The 19975-nt window shown below is 25.9% G+C and overlaps 1 protein-coding gene across 1 annotated transcript; it reads left to right on the top strand.

The window, feature by feature from the left end:
- The first annotated feature begins 8446 nt into the window (after positions 1-8446).
- On the top strand, positions 8447-12551 carry LOC114170365 (transcription factor MYB15-like). Its single transcript, XM_028055839.2, has 3 exons — positions 8447-8686; positions 8761-8890; positions 12083-12551. Exons 1-3 carry the CDS (start codon positions 8554-8556, stop codon positions 12519-12521), a joined length of 702 nt encoding a protein of 233 aa, XP_027911640.1. The 5' UTR covers positions 8447-8553; the 3' UTR covers positions 12522-12551.
- Positions 12552-19975: the final 7424 nt, after the last annotated feature.

The following is a 19975-nucleotide window of genomic DNA, read 5'->3' as shown; positions in this document are numbered from 1 at the left end:
TTATATCCATATTTGATAAAATAAACCATTGGAGCTTTATTTTTTCCAAATATTCAACATATTTTTAATCTAAAAAAATATTCAACCAAGATTTTAGATGAATTATTGTTGAAAAAAATGTGTCATCAATTAATGACATTTCCATCTTTATCTCAAAAAATCACCTTATTAACAACTAATTAAGATTAACACAGAGAACACATAAGTATAACAACATGAAACTTCAAATATGAAGACAAACCACGACGGTAAATTTGTATAACACACAGAAAATGTTCTCAACTCTTTGACTCCAAGTACACTCACACTTTTCAAAGCAAGAATTTTAGCTACACTCACAATACTCTATTACAAGAGAATAAGAAAAGTCAAACACTAGCCTCAAAGTGTCTTTGACTTGAGACAGTGAACATCATGAACTTAGAGTTTTATATATATATATATATATATATATATATATATATATATATATATATATATTTACTATAACACACATTCCCTAACTTATCTTAGATGTATTATTTTCATTGGCCCAACATATAATGTTTAACCTTTAAATTATTGTTGCCATGGGAAGAATAAAGGGTATTGGATATAATTTAGTTGGTTTGTGTGAGGGTTATAGGTTTTGTATATCTCGTTCAAGTGAGAGATGTGCATAAGAACATGGTTTCAACTTTGAAACTGAGCTTAAGCACTTCAAGCAGAAAATCTTTCACTAGAGTAACAAACTATCAATTAAATAAAGAGTATTTTTTTTAAACAATGGTTTGATTGAATAGAGAAATTGTGAAATGCAACTTTTATTTTACTAGAGAATATCACCTAAGTAAGGATACATTGCTCAAACAATATTTCCTTATTAAATATAACATGTTTTACTATATAATAAACTATATTTTATTGTTTTTAATTATTGTATCATATAATTCAAATGCTTTATTATGACGTTATATATGGAATGTGTGTCAATATAGAATCTTAATACTTAAATATTTGATTCTTTATGTATAAAATGTAAAAGACGAAATATTTGCATTGAAAGATAAATGATATTTTTAATATGTAATGAGAAACCTTGGTTGATACTAATGTAAGTATTGAGTTATGAATTGTGTATATAAAATACTCAAACTCGTATTTTAAATCATGTATATAATTAAATGTATTAAGTGGTGAAAAAGTTATAGAAGTCTTTACCACCTATTTGAGAAAAGGTGTGTAGGAGCTAGTGTGACATTTGTTAGATGCCATCTGAATCAAATTAAGACCAAAAGTTATATATATATATATATATATATATATATATATATATATATATATATATATATATATATATATATATATATATATATATATATATATATATATATATATATATATATATGAACAATTTAAGCATTAAGTATACCATATAGATTAAAAAGAGACTAGAAAATCATAATGTTAATTTATTAACATTATGATGATGTAACTAGTAAAGATGTCATTTTGTATTACAATGAGTTTTGAGGTGAAAATAAAGTTACGTTATTTCTTTGTAAGACTTAGGAGAGGGAAATAAATATGAAAAATAAATTTCTATTGACTATGCACATGCTTTATGGTAATGTTTTTGTTATATAGATTGTTGAATACAAAATATCTTTGTTATTTTTACAATGAAATGATTTTTAAAAGATTGATTAAGAGAATTTACATTGTATTTATTATTTAAAAATACTTTTTTTAATTTTTTTTATTTTATCTTAGGCTTAATTATTTCCGTTCATCTCAAATTTGGTTAAAAAGTTTGAAGTCATCTTTACTTAGAATTTTTGTTTCAATCAAATTCTATTTTTTGAAAGATTAATTCAATTAAGTTCTTTCTATTAGCTTTTCAACAAAATTAAATACATGTCATGTGTTAATTGATAGATGTTTTGTTTTATTTTTTTAAAATTTTATTTTGAAAAACTTTTTGTTGTCCCCGTGTTGGGTTAGTGGCGAGCCATGTGGCATTAATGGTATTATGTGTTAATATTAGTTTCACGTGTCAGTGTGTTAGTGTCAATGTCAAGTGTTATTGTTTTGTATTCATTCCCTATATTTGTCCTTTTAATTGAATTCAATTCAAGTTTGTTTAAACATGAAACAATATTGTCTCTTTAAATCAGAATCAAATTTTTTATTGTATAGATATTACATGGATATTTATATTAAAATTAATTCTTTTATTAAATATTTTTGAAATTATTTTTAAACTAACTCTAACGATATTATTACACTCCATTTAAATAAATTACTTTTTATCTTATAAAAAATATAGATCAATAATATAAAGTAATTTTAAATACTTATTCTTTCTATAAATAAAACTTAAATTTATTTAAGAAATATAATAATATTTATATGATAAATAATAAAGTACTATTTGACTTAAAATGAAATAAAATATAGAATAAACATTTGTCTCACTTAAAAATATTAAAATTTACAATGAAAATTATTATTATTATTGTTATTATTATAATTATAAAATTATATATAATTCTTTTACATAATTTTAATGTAAATAATTTTTAACGGTTAAATATAAATAAATGGTCAAAAAGATAATATAAATTAAATAATAATTTTAATTTAAAAAAATTATTTAAAGAATAAAATTGGAAAATAAAAATGTATAACAAAATGAATGATTTCTTTTTATATATAAGTATAAATTTTAAACTGGATAAAATATTAAATACATAAGTAGAGGATAGGACTTCACATGAATATAGTCGATGAAATTAAAGTATTACGATTTTAAACTTGTTCCGTATAATAAAATACTTATAAATTAAATAAAAAGATTAATATTTAAGAATTTTAGTACTATATTATATTATATTTATTTATTAGTCCCTACATTTAATAAATTCACATCTTATTTACAGTGGATAGATGAACTTTTTATAATTTAAAATGTAAATGGTAAAATTCATAAAATTAGTATTTTGATTTTAAAATTCGGGAAATTAAAGGTCTTTTAATAAAATTCATAGAAGTAAAAAAGTTTAATTGTAAAATATGTAATTTAAAATATAATATACATTTTATTCTGGAATGGAAGTCACCTCACTTCACGTTGCTTTTATGATTGCACTCTCAAGAAGTTAGACAACTAATTGTCGGAAATGTAAAATATATATATATATATATATATATATATATATATATATATATATATATATATATATATATATATATATAATTTACAATGTTAAAATTCCTATTTGAAAATTAAGTATATAATTCTAAAGAAAGCATAAGAGTTTCGTGGAAAAATATATAATTAAATTTAAAATACTATATTTAATAAAATAATATCCAACTGCACCATTTACAATAGAAAAAAAAAAATCCAAAACAAAAATGCACATCAATCTGCTGAATTAATTAAACCTTACTGACTCACTTCGTTGTATTGACAAATTCTTTGGTTTGATTTGAAAGATAAAATCACCCTACCTAATCTATTTTAATGCATTATATATGTTACTTCCGCTGTGATTCAACTTATTTCCATACCATAGATATCATTATTTATATTATATAAATAAATCAACTTATATTATATTATATATATATATATATATATATATATATATTTATATTTATATTTTAGTGTAAACATAGATGTTATCTCGTGTGTATGCTTTCTTAATATATATATATATATATATATATATATATATATATATATATTTTTTTTTTTTAATATGTAAAATATATTAAAAGAATGAGAGAATAATTGATAAATAAAAAGACAAAAAAATAGAAATAAATCGTTTTATAATAAATTTTTAAAATAAAAATCAATTTTAATAAATTTAATAAATAATTATATTTTAAAAATAAAATTTAAAATATGAACACAAAATTTATATACTATGTATATAATTATAACACTTCACTTTTAGGACCCACATTCCTAATAAACATGTCACTAATCACTGACATAAATAAAAATGTCTACCATCCTCGTATAAATAAAATTTTCCAAAAGTAAATAAATATTATATGTGGAGGAATATAAACCGTATATATCTATACAAATAAAAAAATAATTTTACATCCCAAAAATACTTTCAATCGTCGTTGCTGAAATTTTCACTTGTATTGTTTTAAATTTTTGTGCAACATATACGGTCATAGCAGAAAGATTATTACCACCACTACAAAACACATGATAAACTATTATATTTTAAAGATTTATAAAATTACTATAAATAATGTACTCTAACCTTCACATCAGATATCAAATAATTTTATCATCTCATTCACTAAAATATCTTTATTGACAATATATTACTACTTCTACGATATTTTATTCGTTGAACTAATACATCATCAACAAACATTTCAACATATATCTCATCAAACTAAAATCAACTAACAGTCTTATCTATAGGTATAGAATATTGCACTGCCCTATTCTATATCTCATTAGTATTGCATCGTGTTTATGCGACAAATCATATAAAAGCGACTCCACTGTTACAGCGGATGCTCTGTTAAAATTAACGGCACAAAGAAGCAGTTAATGGTGGGAGTGATTTGGATAATTTTTTTTTTATAAGAAAAATGATGTATTAGTTATTTGTTTTATTTGTTAAGTTGATCCGATCCCTTTCATATGAACTGTTTAAACGAAAGCATCTCTGTTTCGATTGTAAGGCAGGTTTGTGATTGAAAAGGTATCACTTTTGTTGTTTGTCCTTTGGCAGGAAACAACGTACGAAGACAGCTCAGCACCTATGAATCACAGTTGTGACATTGGACCCAAATACTGTGACATTTGTCATATTTAAAATGTAGAACGGGATAATGAGAAATACTTCGGTGGCCTTGTTTAAAACGTCTTTAGATACCTTTCTGCATGGATTTATTAATTTCACACCCATCAACTTTTAAACCAATTCTACTACATCTTAAATTTGATACATTGTTGTCGTAGCAATTTTGATATTCTTTTTTTTTTTTTTTGTCATTGTTCCATCTTATTTGGTACCTTTCATCACCATTATGGGTCTAAACTTTTTTTAAGAACCTTTCAATTTTCTCTTTGCTTTATTTCCTTTACTTCTTGCTTAATATTGTTCCCGGTAACTTGCAATTGATCAAAGTTCTCTCAATGGCCTATTCACCTTGAATGCTGCTAAGAACCTATAGTCCTTCAATCCTTTAGGTTACATTATGGTATCATGTGAGACTAATCGCTTAGATAATATAACTTATTTTCTAAATTAGTTAAGTGATGGGTATTTTCGTTGAAGATTTTGTCAAAGAGATATAATATCAATGAGACATGAGTTTGACTTACATAAATGATTGACACTACTTCCAATCCAAAATCTTAAGGCAATGAGTTTATGAGTCTTTTTCCTCATAATATGTTCAATTTTCTCATTTCTACCAAACGTGAAACTTAGATTCACACTTGAAATTCCAACAATAACCAGGATGAACATTCGGTTTTGATACCAATAACGGGTCTAAGGAGATACAATACCAATGAGACACGAGTTCAACCTACACAAGAGAATCAAAACACTTCTAATCCAAAATCTTAAGACAATGAGTTTATGGGTCTCCTTCCTCATAAGGTGTTCAACTTTCTCATCTTTATCCCATATGGAACTTAGACCCACACTTGGATTTCGAATACTAAGTTCACCATACTACCTTAACCTCCTCTTGTGATGTTTCCTTTCACATTTGTTTGTATTCATATTTCTCGTCTTCTTACCTCCTAGTTTCAGGTTATTGTAAGTACTCTAAACATGTTAAAGGGCTCAAGCACCATTATAAATATTTGAACGTTTTTATTGGATTTTTATTGATTATCCAAGCTCATACATATACTTGTGATTTACCAAAAATTTCTTCTTCATCAACCTTTTCATTCCTAAATATAATTTCATTTATCTGCTTACAAATGTTCTAAGTAATAGCTAAGCATATGCACTTTTCACACGTAATCATGTTTTCTTTTCAAATTCAAAATGTTGAATTGAGGATTTTGTTGGATAGGTTGGTTGTGATGTGATGAGCTAACTTTTATCCATGTATTGCACATACTCCATATAATACTTGCAACCTTATAAGTGAAGAACAAGCCAAAGGACATATCTCCTTAGTTAAACCACACATAGGGCACATAATATTGTCACGAGTAAACCTCATATCTGAAATCACTCTCGAAAAAAAAATGGTGTGGCTTTAATATTTCAAAATGGCTATAAAACTCATCATTTTGTTCTCTATCATTTCCCTACAGTTTATTATATGTTGATTTAACTATGTAGACTTGTGTTTTCTGTCTGTAAATTTCGTTGACAATTACAAACCTTAAAATGTATCGATAATTTAAAATGCTACGAATTTGTTCATTAGTAAATTTGTCCGTGAAAACCTATCCAAATCTAAATTTATTACGAATATGACTTAAACCCAACCCTATACCCTGAGGATTTCTTCCTCCCTAATTTCATCCATTTTACAGGTAACCTCCTCCATCCAAGTAAGCCACCACCGGAGAGTTGCTCCATCATTGTTGCAAGTTCCACCTCCACATAGGGTAGTCACCGGTGACATCGATCAATGTCGAAGGTGTCATTGGCGTCATTATCCTTCCTTTTCCCAAAACATAGATGCCCTTATTCGCTCTCGTAAGGGAACAATAAATCTAACAAACAACAAATTTTGTTAGGATATGTTCTAACCTTAGACTCTAATACCATGTTAAGAACTTTAAGTTTAACTCAAACCAACACAATCAATTTATAAGATGAGGTTTGCACCTACATATATATTTTATATTGACCTTATCGCTAGTCGATGTGAAATTTCCAATACTTGTTTCTATTCCCTTTGCTCCCATGACCTTCCTTCTAACAATTTTTTTTTTCTAGAGTTGTCTATCTTGCTATTCCTGCCAAGCCTTTAGCCACCATCAAATACAAAAATGGTGTTATGGAATCACCTTGTCTTAATTCTTTCAATGGTTTAAATTTCCTTCTTAGAGATCGAAACACTTTATCAAAGTCCCTCCATCATACAATATAGAAATTCCCAACTAATTGAATTATATGTTTAGTCAAAGTCAACTTTGATTAGAATACATTTTTTATCTCATTTCCTCCACAATTTCACCAGCTACCAACCCATCTAGTAACCCTTTATCCACTATGAAACAATATGTATTACTTATAACCTTGTAACACTCCATTTAATTTAGAAAAATGATATTTTAACCCACTTTTTTTGACCCACTTTTAACCCACCATTCTTATCATCCTTAGATCATCTATTTTAATTTTTTGTAGTGATGTGATGTGATGATCTAAAGGCGATGAGAGTGGTAGATTAAAAATGGGTCAAAAAAAGTGGGTTAAAGTATCATTATCCTTTAATTTATTTGACAAGAATTTTGATAGGTAGATATTCCTCCCAAGGATATAAGTAAATATTCATGTAAGCCATTAGGAGTTTCTATTATAAGTATGAACGTTATGAACTACATCATTTTGGCCATTTCCCACTAATGGAAAGAGTCTATCATACTTAGTATCTCCCCTTTGAAGTGGGATTTTACAACTATGACAACTTCACACTCCGCTTACTTAATCTTTTCATCTGTAAATCCATGTATCAAGTTGATATTGTCGGTCGGTGTTATGATCAGAATTCTATATTTTCTAACACGAGGGTAATGCCTATTTCCTCCTTCAATCTTTCCTCATAAGTTTGAGAGATATCTTACGCTATTTAAAAAAAAAAAAAAGGCTTAAATTAAGTACTCTAAAATTAAGTAATAATTAGGAATGGGAATATTATTCCTGAACGAATGGGAATTAACCACCAAAACTTGTCTCATAGAAACTCCAGAAAAGAAGAAAGACAAAAGCAGACTTTACGACTTCTCTAAGGTAACTTAAGAACTATCTGGGTAACCAAAAGTTGGGCCAATATCAAGATTAAAAAACGTTGTAGCAGAGAACAGTGTCCTATACCCGCAATCTAAGCCTATAAGTTTATACTATTACACCAGCAAAAACATCAAGTTGCAACCAATACGTGTGAGGTTGCGTTGTCAAGTTTCTAAGTTCGACGGTAGATTGGGCTCTCTCGTATGGAAGTTTATGACAGTACATATGTACTTTTGAAGATTTAATGGAGTAGTTTAAAATTTTAAGAAAATACTATATCCTAACCTGCTGTAGAAGAAGGAACTCAAATTAGAACCATTCCTTTGCTAATAATGATATCCAAAGTCTGATGCATACATGGTGGGTGGGGTAGGTATCTTAAACTTCATCCACATATGACATATCTGCCTTCCACGATTTATTATTATTTAATTTTCTGAATTTCCCAGTTGGGTTTGTACGTGATTCACGTTTTGGTTGTGGGGGCATGCATGGTACTACTTATATAGATGAGAGAGTTTTAGGAAAGCTGCAAAATATCTGAGAGAAGTGGTCAAAGAAGAAAGTGGGTATATTATAGAGATTAGTAATAGTGATGGTGAGAACCCCGAGCAGTGACAAAAATGGAGTGAAGAGAGGAACATGGACACCAGAGGAGGACAAGAAGTTGGTTGATTATATTACAAGGTATGGCCACTGGAATTGGCGCCTTCTCCCCCAGTTCGCAGGTAAAAGAAAAATGAGTTTTTCTTTGAAGAAGGTTTGGTTTTCAAACAATGTGTAGTGAGTTTGCTGTTTTCAGGTCTTGCGAGATGCGGAAAGAGTTGCAGACTTAGGTGGTTGAATTACCTAAGACCAAACCTCAAAAGAGGAAACTACACTGAGGAAGAGGAACAAACTATCATCCATCTGCACCGACATCTCGGAAACAGGTCTCAGACTTAAATTATAATATATATATATATATATATATATATATATATATTTTACGAGAGATAAACAATATAACATAAAAGGGAGAAATAAATAAATGAAAAGGATAGGAAAGAAAACAAATATATATTTTGTCACTCATCTTAGATTTACTATTTTATATTTTATTCTCTTTTTCTCTTTAAAAATGTAAAGTTTTGTTTTGAATGAATATATTACCAATTATTAAGTGGATGAGTTAAAAAGTTATTACTCAAGAGTTGTATGGAACTCATCACATAAGGTGTCAAACTCTAAGTACACTTTTGCTTTTTTTTTTCTTCTATTTTAATAATAATACGTAAAATAAAGTTAAATCAAATCACTACACATATTAAGATATTTTCTTATAACAAAAGTCCAACTTTCATTTATTTGCATACTTTTCATTAGGAAATAATACTTTAATATCTTTGAATAAAACTAATGTAAACGATGCTTTCGCGCTGTACGAACTTTTTAAAAATTTAAAAATTATTTAAATTTTAAAAGTAAAATTAGAAAAAAGATAAAAGTATATATAATTATAAGTATATAATCATAAATATAATTACAGATAAAATAAATTTTAATTATTGAAATAAAAGTATTATAAGTAATATTGTATAAATAATATTATAAATAATTATTAAATTTGAAAAATAGTTACCAAAATGCTAAAACTGAAATTTTTTATTATTATGAATAATTATTTAAATTTAAAAAATAATAATTAAGAGAATAAATTGAAAAAACAAAATAAAAACAGTGTATCTCTATATATAGTTATAGATATCACTTCATAACCTACATTAATAATATATTAATGTGTATTAAAATTTTAAATAAAAAAGTATGATTAATTATTCTTTTATTCTCGGCATTTATAACAATTGTTCAATATTCTCTCTTAATTTTTTTAGATTCAAAATATTTATTAAAAGGAGTGAATGTGATTTCTTTCATTAAATCAACATTAACTTCTTTAAAAATGATAATATGATTTATGCTAAGTCCTTTTCCTTTTTCTTCTTTTTCATTTGCATTCTCTTTCTTCTCCATTTATGTTTTCTCCTATGAAATTTATGAAAATGAAACATTTTAGGATTTAAAATTTTCTTTTCCTAAAATTAATTTCTTCATAAACAACCAAAGCATCATGCAAGACAATTTAAACACATGCCCAGAAGGCCAATTACATGATAACAACTCACAAGCTCGGATTTCATGGGATGATCATTTGAATCAACTCCTCTACACCTCAACTTCACTGGCCACAAAAAGAGAAAAAAAAAAAAAAAAAAAACACTGACTTAGAGGAATAACTATATTAACAAAAAGGGACCTGCGATTATAGAAGAATAGATGTATTACACATGTTTTCAGTTTTTAATAAAATGTTAATTTATATAACTTTATTGATACTTTAATACGTTTTTAGTTCTCTAAATTGGAACTATTGCTTCTTTTAGTTTTCTAATTAATTTTTTATTCGTTAGTCTTTTGATTTTCTGAAATGTTATTTTTAATTTATGATTTAGATGAAGTTAGTAAGTTGATGATGTGATAAATGTTGTGTAGTATTTGTACCAATTGAGTGACATTATATATTTTGAAAGTTTATTAAAATTTTAATTACTTATATTTTTAGTCTTGCAAATTAAAGTCATATATGTTTGTTTTGATCTTGTTATTAAAAGCTTTGATTTCTCATAGTCTTCACATTTTGTGAAATAGTATTGTTATTTTATAAGATTTTTTCTTTTCATGTTATTAGTATTAAAATTCTTAGTCAGCCAATACAAACATTGTATACGACAACAACATTAACTTTTTCCATTTTACTCGTACACTCCAAAATTTTGTCCAAAAAAAAAAAAGTAACGATATTTTGACATTCAAAATCTTTTACACTCATTCATTTAATAGTTTTCTTCGTTATCTTTTACACTTTCTTTTTTTCATAAATTTAAAAGTCGATTTTTTTTATAAGTATTTTATTTCTGTAATATGTTATCAAATGAATATAATGTTTTTATTACTCGAATAATAACTCTAACACCAACCAAAATCATGTTTAAAGAATTTAAGCTTAATTTCCAATTTAAAAAAGACATAAATGTTATATATATATATATATATATATATATATATATATATATATATATATATATATTATAAAATATGTAATGAAAGAGTATTATATTAAAAAAAACTTAATTACTATAATTTTAAATTTTTTCTTGAAATGTTTTTTTTTCTAATTTTGTAATACAAAACACAATATAAGTCAATTATCAGATGAGTGTTATGCAATGTATTTAACCTTTAACATTTTATGTACAAAATTAAAATTTGTGGTTTAGAGATTTAAAATTTTAAAACATAAAATGAAAAGGTGCAACCAACAGAAATGTGAAAATCAAGAAAGAGATTAATTTACATATTCAATATAATATTTAAATATAAGTTTAATTAATTAAATCAATTACACCAGTCAAATCAAAATATTGTTTAATTTGTGTTTAAGTATAAAATTAAAATTTAATTGATTCTTAATTTAATTCTAAAATAAAAAAATACAAATTGTAATCACAAATTACAATATGCAAAAATTCAATTTGTCTTATTAATCTTGTAAATTTGATCTTTAGAAATTAGTTATTTATAGACGAAGAAAAGAAAAACAAATTTCAGATAAAAAGAAAAAAGAAAAAAAATTAACTTGAAAGGAGAGAAAAAGAGATTAATAGACAATTTTTAAAAGGTTAAAAAAATAATTTATGCGTACAATTTTAAAATATAATTACGATATATTTAGATGGATTTAAATGTAGGCTCTAATAAATTTATAAATCCAACTAAAAAAGGTTTAAATTAAAACGAAAAAATTGAGTGTGGATAGATTATATATCGATATGAAAAGTTATAAATGTATATGCAAATATAAATTTGAATTAAATTTAAAATTTACCTTTTAACCAAAACTTAAAAACATATTTCTAGTAATATGATTTCATGAGTAAAAGATACTCTTTTTTTTACTAATCGTTCAACAGGACTTATTAGTATGATTGAGAATGAACATTAAGATCCTAAACCATTGCTTAAACATGGTTTTATTAACATTTAGTGATAATACTGAAATTAAACCTTTCAATTTTGATGATCAGATGGTCTGCTATTGCTGCACAGATTCCTGGAAGAACAGACAACGAAATCAAAAACTATTGGCACACCAATCTCAAGAAACGATTCGAACAAGACACACCCACAGAATCTCAAGTTTCAAACTCATGTGAACAATCCCCAACAACAACAAAAACAACCGAACCAAGTGCAAATACTTTCCAAAGCTTTAACTCCTCGCAAGATTGTTCCCAATTTTCCCAGCATTCATCGTTCTCCACAACAAGCGCAGAATGTAACGCTGTAAGCATGAACGAAAATCTGGATCTGCAAGATGAATTTTCCTTTTGGGACGCTGACACAGATCTTGTGAGTGCCAATTTCTGGTTAGAATCATATATACATGATATTTCATTTTCATACGCAGCTAGTGAACCTGAGTACTTTAGTTTTGATGCAGAACTTTGGAGCCATGATAACTGACATCTGTACACACTTATTACCTTATTCTGCTGTTGCCTTTTTTGTTTCAATTATTAAATGTTTGTAATTTTATAATTATTGTTTAATTAATAATTAATGTTAATAAATGTTTGGCTTAAGCTTATTTCTTATGCATATATGTGTTATCTTTTTCATGGATTCAGTCTACACTTTTTTGTTATTTTGAATTTTGTAAATTTTATAATATTGATTTCTACTAACATTTTTTATTTATAAGATTTGATGCGAAAAAAGTATGTAAACAAAGAAAATAAAAAATGTTTCATTACAATTAAAATTAAATATCTAATTAAAAAAGAAAAAAAAATATTTAACTTAAAAAACTGATAATATCTCAAATATAATAATTAATTTTAATAATTTCATCTCAATCGCACATGTATATTTTACAATGATTAAAAAAATGAAATTTCTCTAAAAGTACACTTTTAATATTATTTTTTTTAAATAATCATTTAATATTTTGTAAGATACCGAAAAGGGAAATTTTTTTATTAGTTAGAATTTTTTCTTAAACGTGTTTTTCTTAGCACACCATCTTTGACAAACGGCATAGAGGTCTCCCCACACTAGATTTCAAAAAATAAAATTACAACTATACTAGTTTGAATTTAAGTAACAAAACATAAACACAAAATCATTATTCCTGACACTGCTAGAGAAAGTTCACTACAATAAACATTCGTTTAACTCCACATTTTAATTTGAGAAGTTTGATGCAGACTTTATTGAGATGCGAACTTATGAAATTTTATAAGTCATATCACAATATGAAATATTAGGGTCATATAATTACAATAACAAATATTATGAGTGTTGAAATTTTTAGAGATTATAAAGATACGAGGAAGATTAGGGATGACAAATAAATCTGTCCTCTGAATATTGTTCGAATTCGTCCCTGTTTTGATGGGAGAACCCTGTATTTACTGATATGGGTATGAATATGAGTAATATCCCTCTCATCCATATTCTCATACCCACCATAACACATCCCTCTTCTCATCCCCGTCCCCATTTAAATTACTAAAATATTCATAGTTTATTAGTTTATATATATATATATATATATATATATATATATATATATATATATATATATATATATATATCATTCTTAGTCTTTAGTTTTATAATTTTTTTTAATTTTAACTACACATTTTTTTTTCTAATTGTTTGGCTTATCATGAAATTAAATCACATTTTCGAGATATTTTCTATCTTATTAGAACCTTTATGCATATATGGTCAAATGTAAATTAAATATTGTTTGTCTCATTTGAATATTTCTACTCCTTTTTAATATTTTTATTTAATATTTTTTTTTGCACGAGAATGTTGAACTCTTATTTAAGTGTTCAATAGTATAAACATTTCATTTACTAGGTAATATAAAAAAAAATTCCTTTATTCTATTTATCTTAATTTTTGTTTCATTTGAAGAACTATTTTTGTTTTGTTAAAACAATTTTCATTATCTTTCAACAATTTTACTAGTTTCATATCTGAAAAGTTTTGTTAGATCTCTAAGGTATTATCATGTTATCATACCCTTAATTATATATTTATTTTGCTTTGTGTGGTTTCATTCAATGATGTATCAAAATGTTTCTAAAATACATTACTTTTTTTAATAATTTTGTTTTTTGTTTATTTTTATCATTTAGAATACCGTTTTGATATTTTTTTTATTTAACTGTTTTAATTTTCTAACTCATTACCATATGTGTAATTCTATCACTAGAATTGTATAAATTCTTTTTCTACTATAATATAATAATATAATGTCATTGTCATTAATCTTCTTTATCATCATCCAAAATAGTGGCGGATCTTGATCAAAATTTCTGGGGGAGCCAAAATAATATACTTAAAATTTATATATTTAACATTATTGTCACTCATTCAATGAAAATGAATAATACTTTAGTATAATTATAACTATAAAACAAACTACACTATCTAATGGATTGTCCATCGTATGTATGCGATGAGTAACCATATTGTCATGTTTTAATTTTCACTCATTCTTTATCAATTTTAAAAAATGAATTTATTCTTTTATTTTCATTAATATACCTATTTAAAAACAAGTTTAAGACTAAAAAATAATTTATCATAATATAAACAATAATTGAGAGACATAATTACTAAAAAATTATGATAAACAAGTGACAATTAAAAATTGTCTATAATATATATATATATATATATATATACACACACACACACACAAAAGGGTCATGAGATAAAAAGATAGTGATAAATATTAAACGTATTTCATTACCAAGTGAGATCGGAGAAAATTACTTTTTTTCTTTTTTAAGAATGGAAGGAGAATATATAAAAAATGAGGACAGAAATAATAATTTTTTTCTTAACTTTTGTTTCTTTGTAACATAACAAAATGAAATTAGGTAAAGGTGAGAGATAAATACAACATGTGAAAAACTAAAAAAGACAATTTGAATAAAAAATAAAAATTATCTTAATAATTTATTTTCTTTATTATATTTAATTTTATATTTTACAATTTATTAACATTAAATGTTATACTCTATAATAGAAATAAAAAATACCTAATTTTATTTTTATTAACTTTTCAATATATTATTATCTAATTTTAAACATATATTATTTAAAAAAAATTAAAAATTTAAAAGAATGAAAAAGTTTGGGGGGTCGTGGCCCCTCCCTGTGTCAACTATGCTCCGATCCAAAATATATTGATGTTTAAAAGATAAAAGATCTATATTAAATTTCAATTATTATTAGTTTAATTTTTATTGTGTGATTTCATTATATTTTTTATCAGTGTAAAAAATATTTGTTAGAATTTAAATAATGAGACTAGAGAGACATTTAAAATATATTAAATTTGAATATTTTTTTTCATTTTGTAATCTTTTAAAAAATATTTTTAAATTTAATCAACTTTGCTTCATTAATATTGTAAATTTAATAAATATTTTGGTTTTTATGAAATTTTATTTAAAACTCTAATTTGAAATATATATCATTATATTTTCTTCCTAAATATTTTATATTGAAGAAACGAGAATGTTTTTCTTTTAGTATTGAATATTTGATTATAAGAATTTTTCATAATTTATCACAGAGATTATAAAATATTTATGATTATTTTTAAAGACTTACACAAATTTAGGATTTCAAGTATATCTAACATAGGGCCCTCAAATCCTCACTAGTCCATCCTTTGACAAAGGAACTCAAATTTCCAACCTATTTTTATACGACATGCCAGCTTAGTCAAACCCATTTTTAATGAACTAATAGCGAGATAGACTACGAATGAGCTTACCCGTTATTTTATATCAAAATAAGAAATAGTTCATTTATTTGAGATTTGAAGCTTATTGCTTGTTTACATGTTTAAAGATTTTATTGCTAAGTAAATAGCCCAAACATAAGCATATTTCTATGTTAAATTACAAAAACTTAAGTTTAATGACCATTCAAAATTAGCTTACACTACAAGAAATTTTTTTATAAATGACCAATTTTAGTGACTAAAAATAATTAGTCACTATAGTGACCAATTTAAATATCAATTTATAACTAAAATTTATTGGTAACTAAAATAGTTTCAAATTATAATTGGTGTCTAAATTGGTAACTAAAATAGTTTATATTATGAATTAATTTCTAAATTGGTCACTAATATTAGCTATTTAGGTTTTGACTATCAAAAGAATTGATCTCTAAATTAGTCTTTAAGAAATTGGTATCTAAATATAATTTTTTGTCATAAAATTGATCACAATTTGATATATTTTTGAAGTGTTGAAATAGACTTACAAAATTTATTGTTAATAAAGTAATAAAATTAACAAATTTAAATTGCGTGTGTGATTTGTTAGCATATTTTCTCATATACTATTCTGATTTTTATTATAACCCTCCTTTTAATTTAAAAGATAAAGACAATATTATTGTATTTCGTTGTCATGTTTCCTTTATCCTATTATTTTTGGTTAATACGTTGTACGAGTTGACATTGATTGTTGTCAGTTAACAAATAAGTTAAAGAAATAAAACAAAAGTCAAGAATAGGATAAAATATAGCCAAATAGCTTTGTATTTTTTTCCATAACTAGTTGGTACCATCAACTTCATTCCTAGAGAAGCTCAATGAACCAAACCAAACTGGATACAAAACATGTCTAATTGTGATCAAGTCTTTAGAAGCATTAACATAACAAAGAAATCATATAAAAATATAAGAAAAACAATTAAAAAAACATCAAATTAAATATCCATAAGTTTCATAAAAAATTCTAAGCTAAGAAAAAAATTAGGTTTTAAGTCCACAAATATTAAAGAGAGAGAAAGATATAATATTTATGTTTAAAGAGACATGGAAAAAAAGAGAAAAAAGTAGTATAAGCTATTTTTCAGATATAGAATAAAAATGAAAAAAAAAGATTAAGAGAAATATTATGAATGTGGTAAAAATTAAATTACTTAAATTAGAACCAAGAAAGACAATAAGGGGTGGCAAAACGGGCCAGTCTTGCCCGTTTCGATTCATTCTGCCCTTGTCCGCCAAAAATGGATGGGGTCGGGTTAGCCCGTTAATAGGAATTGGACGATTCAACCCGTTCCGCTTCAGGACAGATTGGCAGGTTGATCCGTCTCTTTTTTTTTAAATTTTTTTAAAATTTTTAAAACTTTTGTTTAGAATATATATATATATATATATATATATATATATATATATATATATTTGTTTATATAATATAAATAATTTATTTATTTTAATTTTTAAACATAAAAAATAAAAATAAAAACGGGTTGGCGAGTCATGATGGGCTGGCTCGCCTTTGGTTCACCAATTCAGCAAACTAGGCAGTCCGGACCACAACGGGTTGGCGGGTTGAAAATTCCAACCCGACCCACCCTCTAACTAGAATTATTATTATTGTTAAAGCTCCTTCTCATGGTTCCCTTCCTTTTGAGTTATTGTTTAACTTGAATAGACTAATGTAATAAATCATCCATTTCAATATACTCTTGCAGCTTCATAACATCCCTAACATCATGATTTAATCCATTCAAAAGCCTAGCCATGGTTGTTTTATTTTCTCCATTCATTCCAACTTTAATCACGGTTGCCTCCATCTCCTTAAAATACTCTTTTACACTTTTATTTCCTTGAGTTATTCCCTAAAGTTTGAGTAGCAAATCCATCTTATAACTTGTTGGACTATACCTCTTTCTCATAATTCGTTTCATTTTAGTCCAAGAGTCCACCATGGGTTCTTCATTTCTAACCCTCTTCCTTTGGTACTTATTCCACCAAGTTAAAGAATAATATGAAAATTCAGTTGATGCCAACTTTATTTTTTTGCTCCTCATTATACTTATTACAAGCAAACACATGTTTTTCTCTACTTTTTTTTTTCTTTTATTTCTTTTTTAAATGAACAATACCATGAGTAGTGCCAACCATTGTCGTGAATAATACCAAAAGTGGATAAACAATATCGAACAATGTAAAAAACAATTGAGAACAGTGCAAAATAATCGTGAATTGTGCATAATAGTATGAAATAGTGCGAAACAGGACATGGACCATATGTCAACAGTAGAAAAATATAATGATTGGGCAACTAGATTATCTTACTGCTCGCATATTTGCTTTGAATACCAAATGATATGATTTCAAGAAGAATAAATGCACATGTTTAAGGATTGAAATTAATTAAAAACAAAAAAAAAAGAATTGAAATGAAAATAGAGAAAACCTAGATAAAGGGAAGGCGCTACAAACCATGGTTTGATAAGTGATGGGGGTTTACTTTGCTTGCGAGCTTTACGTCCTTTGGGTTTAAGCCCTAACATCACACAATATAAAGTTTTAAAAGAGTTATTCACTTGAGCGACCAATTGGTAAATGCACCAAGTCAGTTGTAGTACAATCGAATGAGAGTTATCGTATTCACAAGGATTTAGCAAGTATATTGATAATTCTTTTTTGGAATTTTTCTATAAAAATATTGATAGTAGTATATATTATATAGATCGAGTGAAGTGGAGGCTATGAATGGATTTCATCTCATCTTCTTCTACTGCACTACTACTAATCTTGTCTACTTAATTTGCAAATCATTCAATGTCCTAGAAGTACTTTATTATAGATCTAGACCAATTCATGCAATCTATACCCTAAGGACTCTAGACCTAGTGTGATTTCTCCACTCCTAGTTGAATGAATCCTTGCCTTAAGTGAGAGACTTTTTATCCAGCCCACCCTCTAGATTACGTACAACCGTTTAGCAAAAATGAGGTTATTTGACTATATCATAGTTTAGGACCAATCTTCCAACTCAGTCCAAATCGATGAAATAAGATGAGTTATCAATTCATCAAAGCAATAAACACAAATCAAATCACAAAGATATGAATAAAAGCATAAATAAATATACAAGAAGTAAGAGTACATAGAATTAGAATTGATCACATTCAACCTCAACATGAGAGAGTTTAGTTACTCATAATATTGCAATGCAATCCCACCACCATCATCCTCTAATATTGTATTCCTACTTTACTACTACCATATTACTTCTCCATTCAATGCGTAAAAGTAAGACATGAGGTCTTTATTTATAGAAAATTCCATTGACGTTCAGCTTCAACCTATAGCGCTCTACCATAGAGATTTCCTTCAATGGGGGATTTTTTTTCTCTTTTCTTTTGGCTTAAGTGCTCATCACCACTTTTTTGCTACTTAAGTTGTGCAACGCTTTGATTAACCGCCTTTAATGTTGAACGCTATTTTCTTGTGCTTAGCTGCAAAAGTCACATTCTAGATATTTTCTAACAACCTTACTAGCGCTTAATGTTATCTTCTTGTGGCTTAGCTACAAAAGTTCCATTGTAGATCTTTATTTGGTCACCTTACTATTGCTAAACGACGAATTTTTTGGGCTCAATTGCATCATCCTTTAATTCTTTTGGAAATTGTTATCATCATAAATTCATCAATATCCTATTTTTCTGCTTCTTAATACTTCATTTTGTAATTATAAGCTAAAAAGAGTTGTTTACTTACAAAATATGATCAATTAAAGCATGATAAATTCTAAATTTATGTGATACTTTTATCATACAAATTGATAATTTTAACGAAAGAATTAAAGAATGGAAAAAATTCATATTCAAACTCATGTTATAAAGAAACAATAGAACTTATATAAAGGATTACATACGTTTATCATCAAATACACCGCATTTAAGCCCTTCAATAAAAAATATGACCAGAAAAGAACAAACTTGAAACAAATGTAAAATATACATTTTTTTATCTAATTACACAGATTCATTCTACCATAAATAAGTAAAAAAAAAAGAAAGCAAAATAGTGGTGAAATGTACACCATTTCACTCCAAGCCCAAAAGATATTTAC

The sequence above is a fragment of the Vigna unguiculata genome, chromosome 11, assembly GCF_037176805.1.
Source record: "Vigna unguiculata cultivar grain cowpea cultivar isolate G323 ecotype 2 chromosome 11, ASM3717680v1, whole genome shotgun sequence".
NCBI classification, from domain to species: Eukaryota; Viridiplantae; Streptophyta; class Magnoliopsida; order Fabales; family Fabaceae; genus Vigna; species Vigna unguiculata.
Note: the sequence above shows the minus strand (reverse complement) of the source record. Positions and strands in the feature narration are given on the sequence as shown.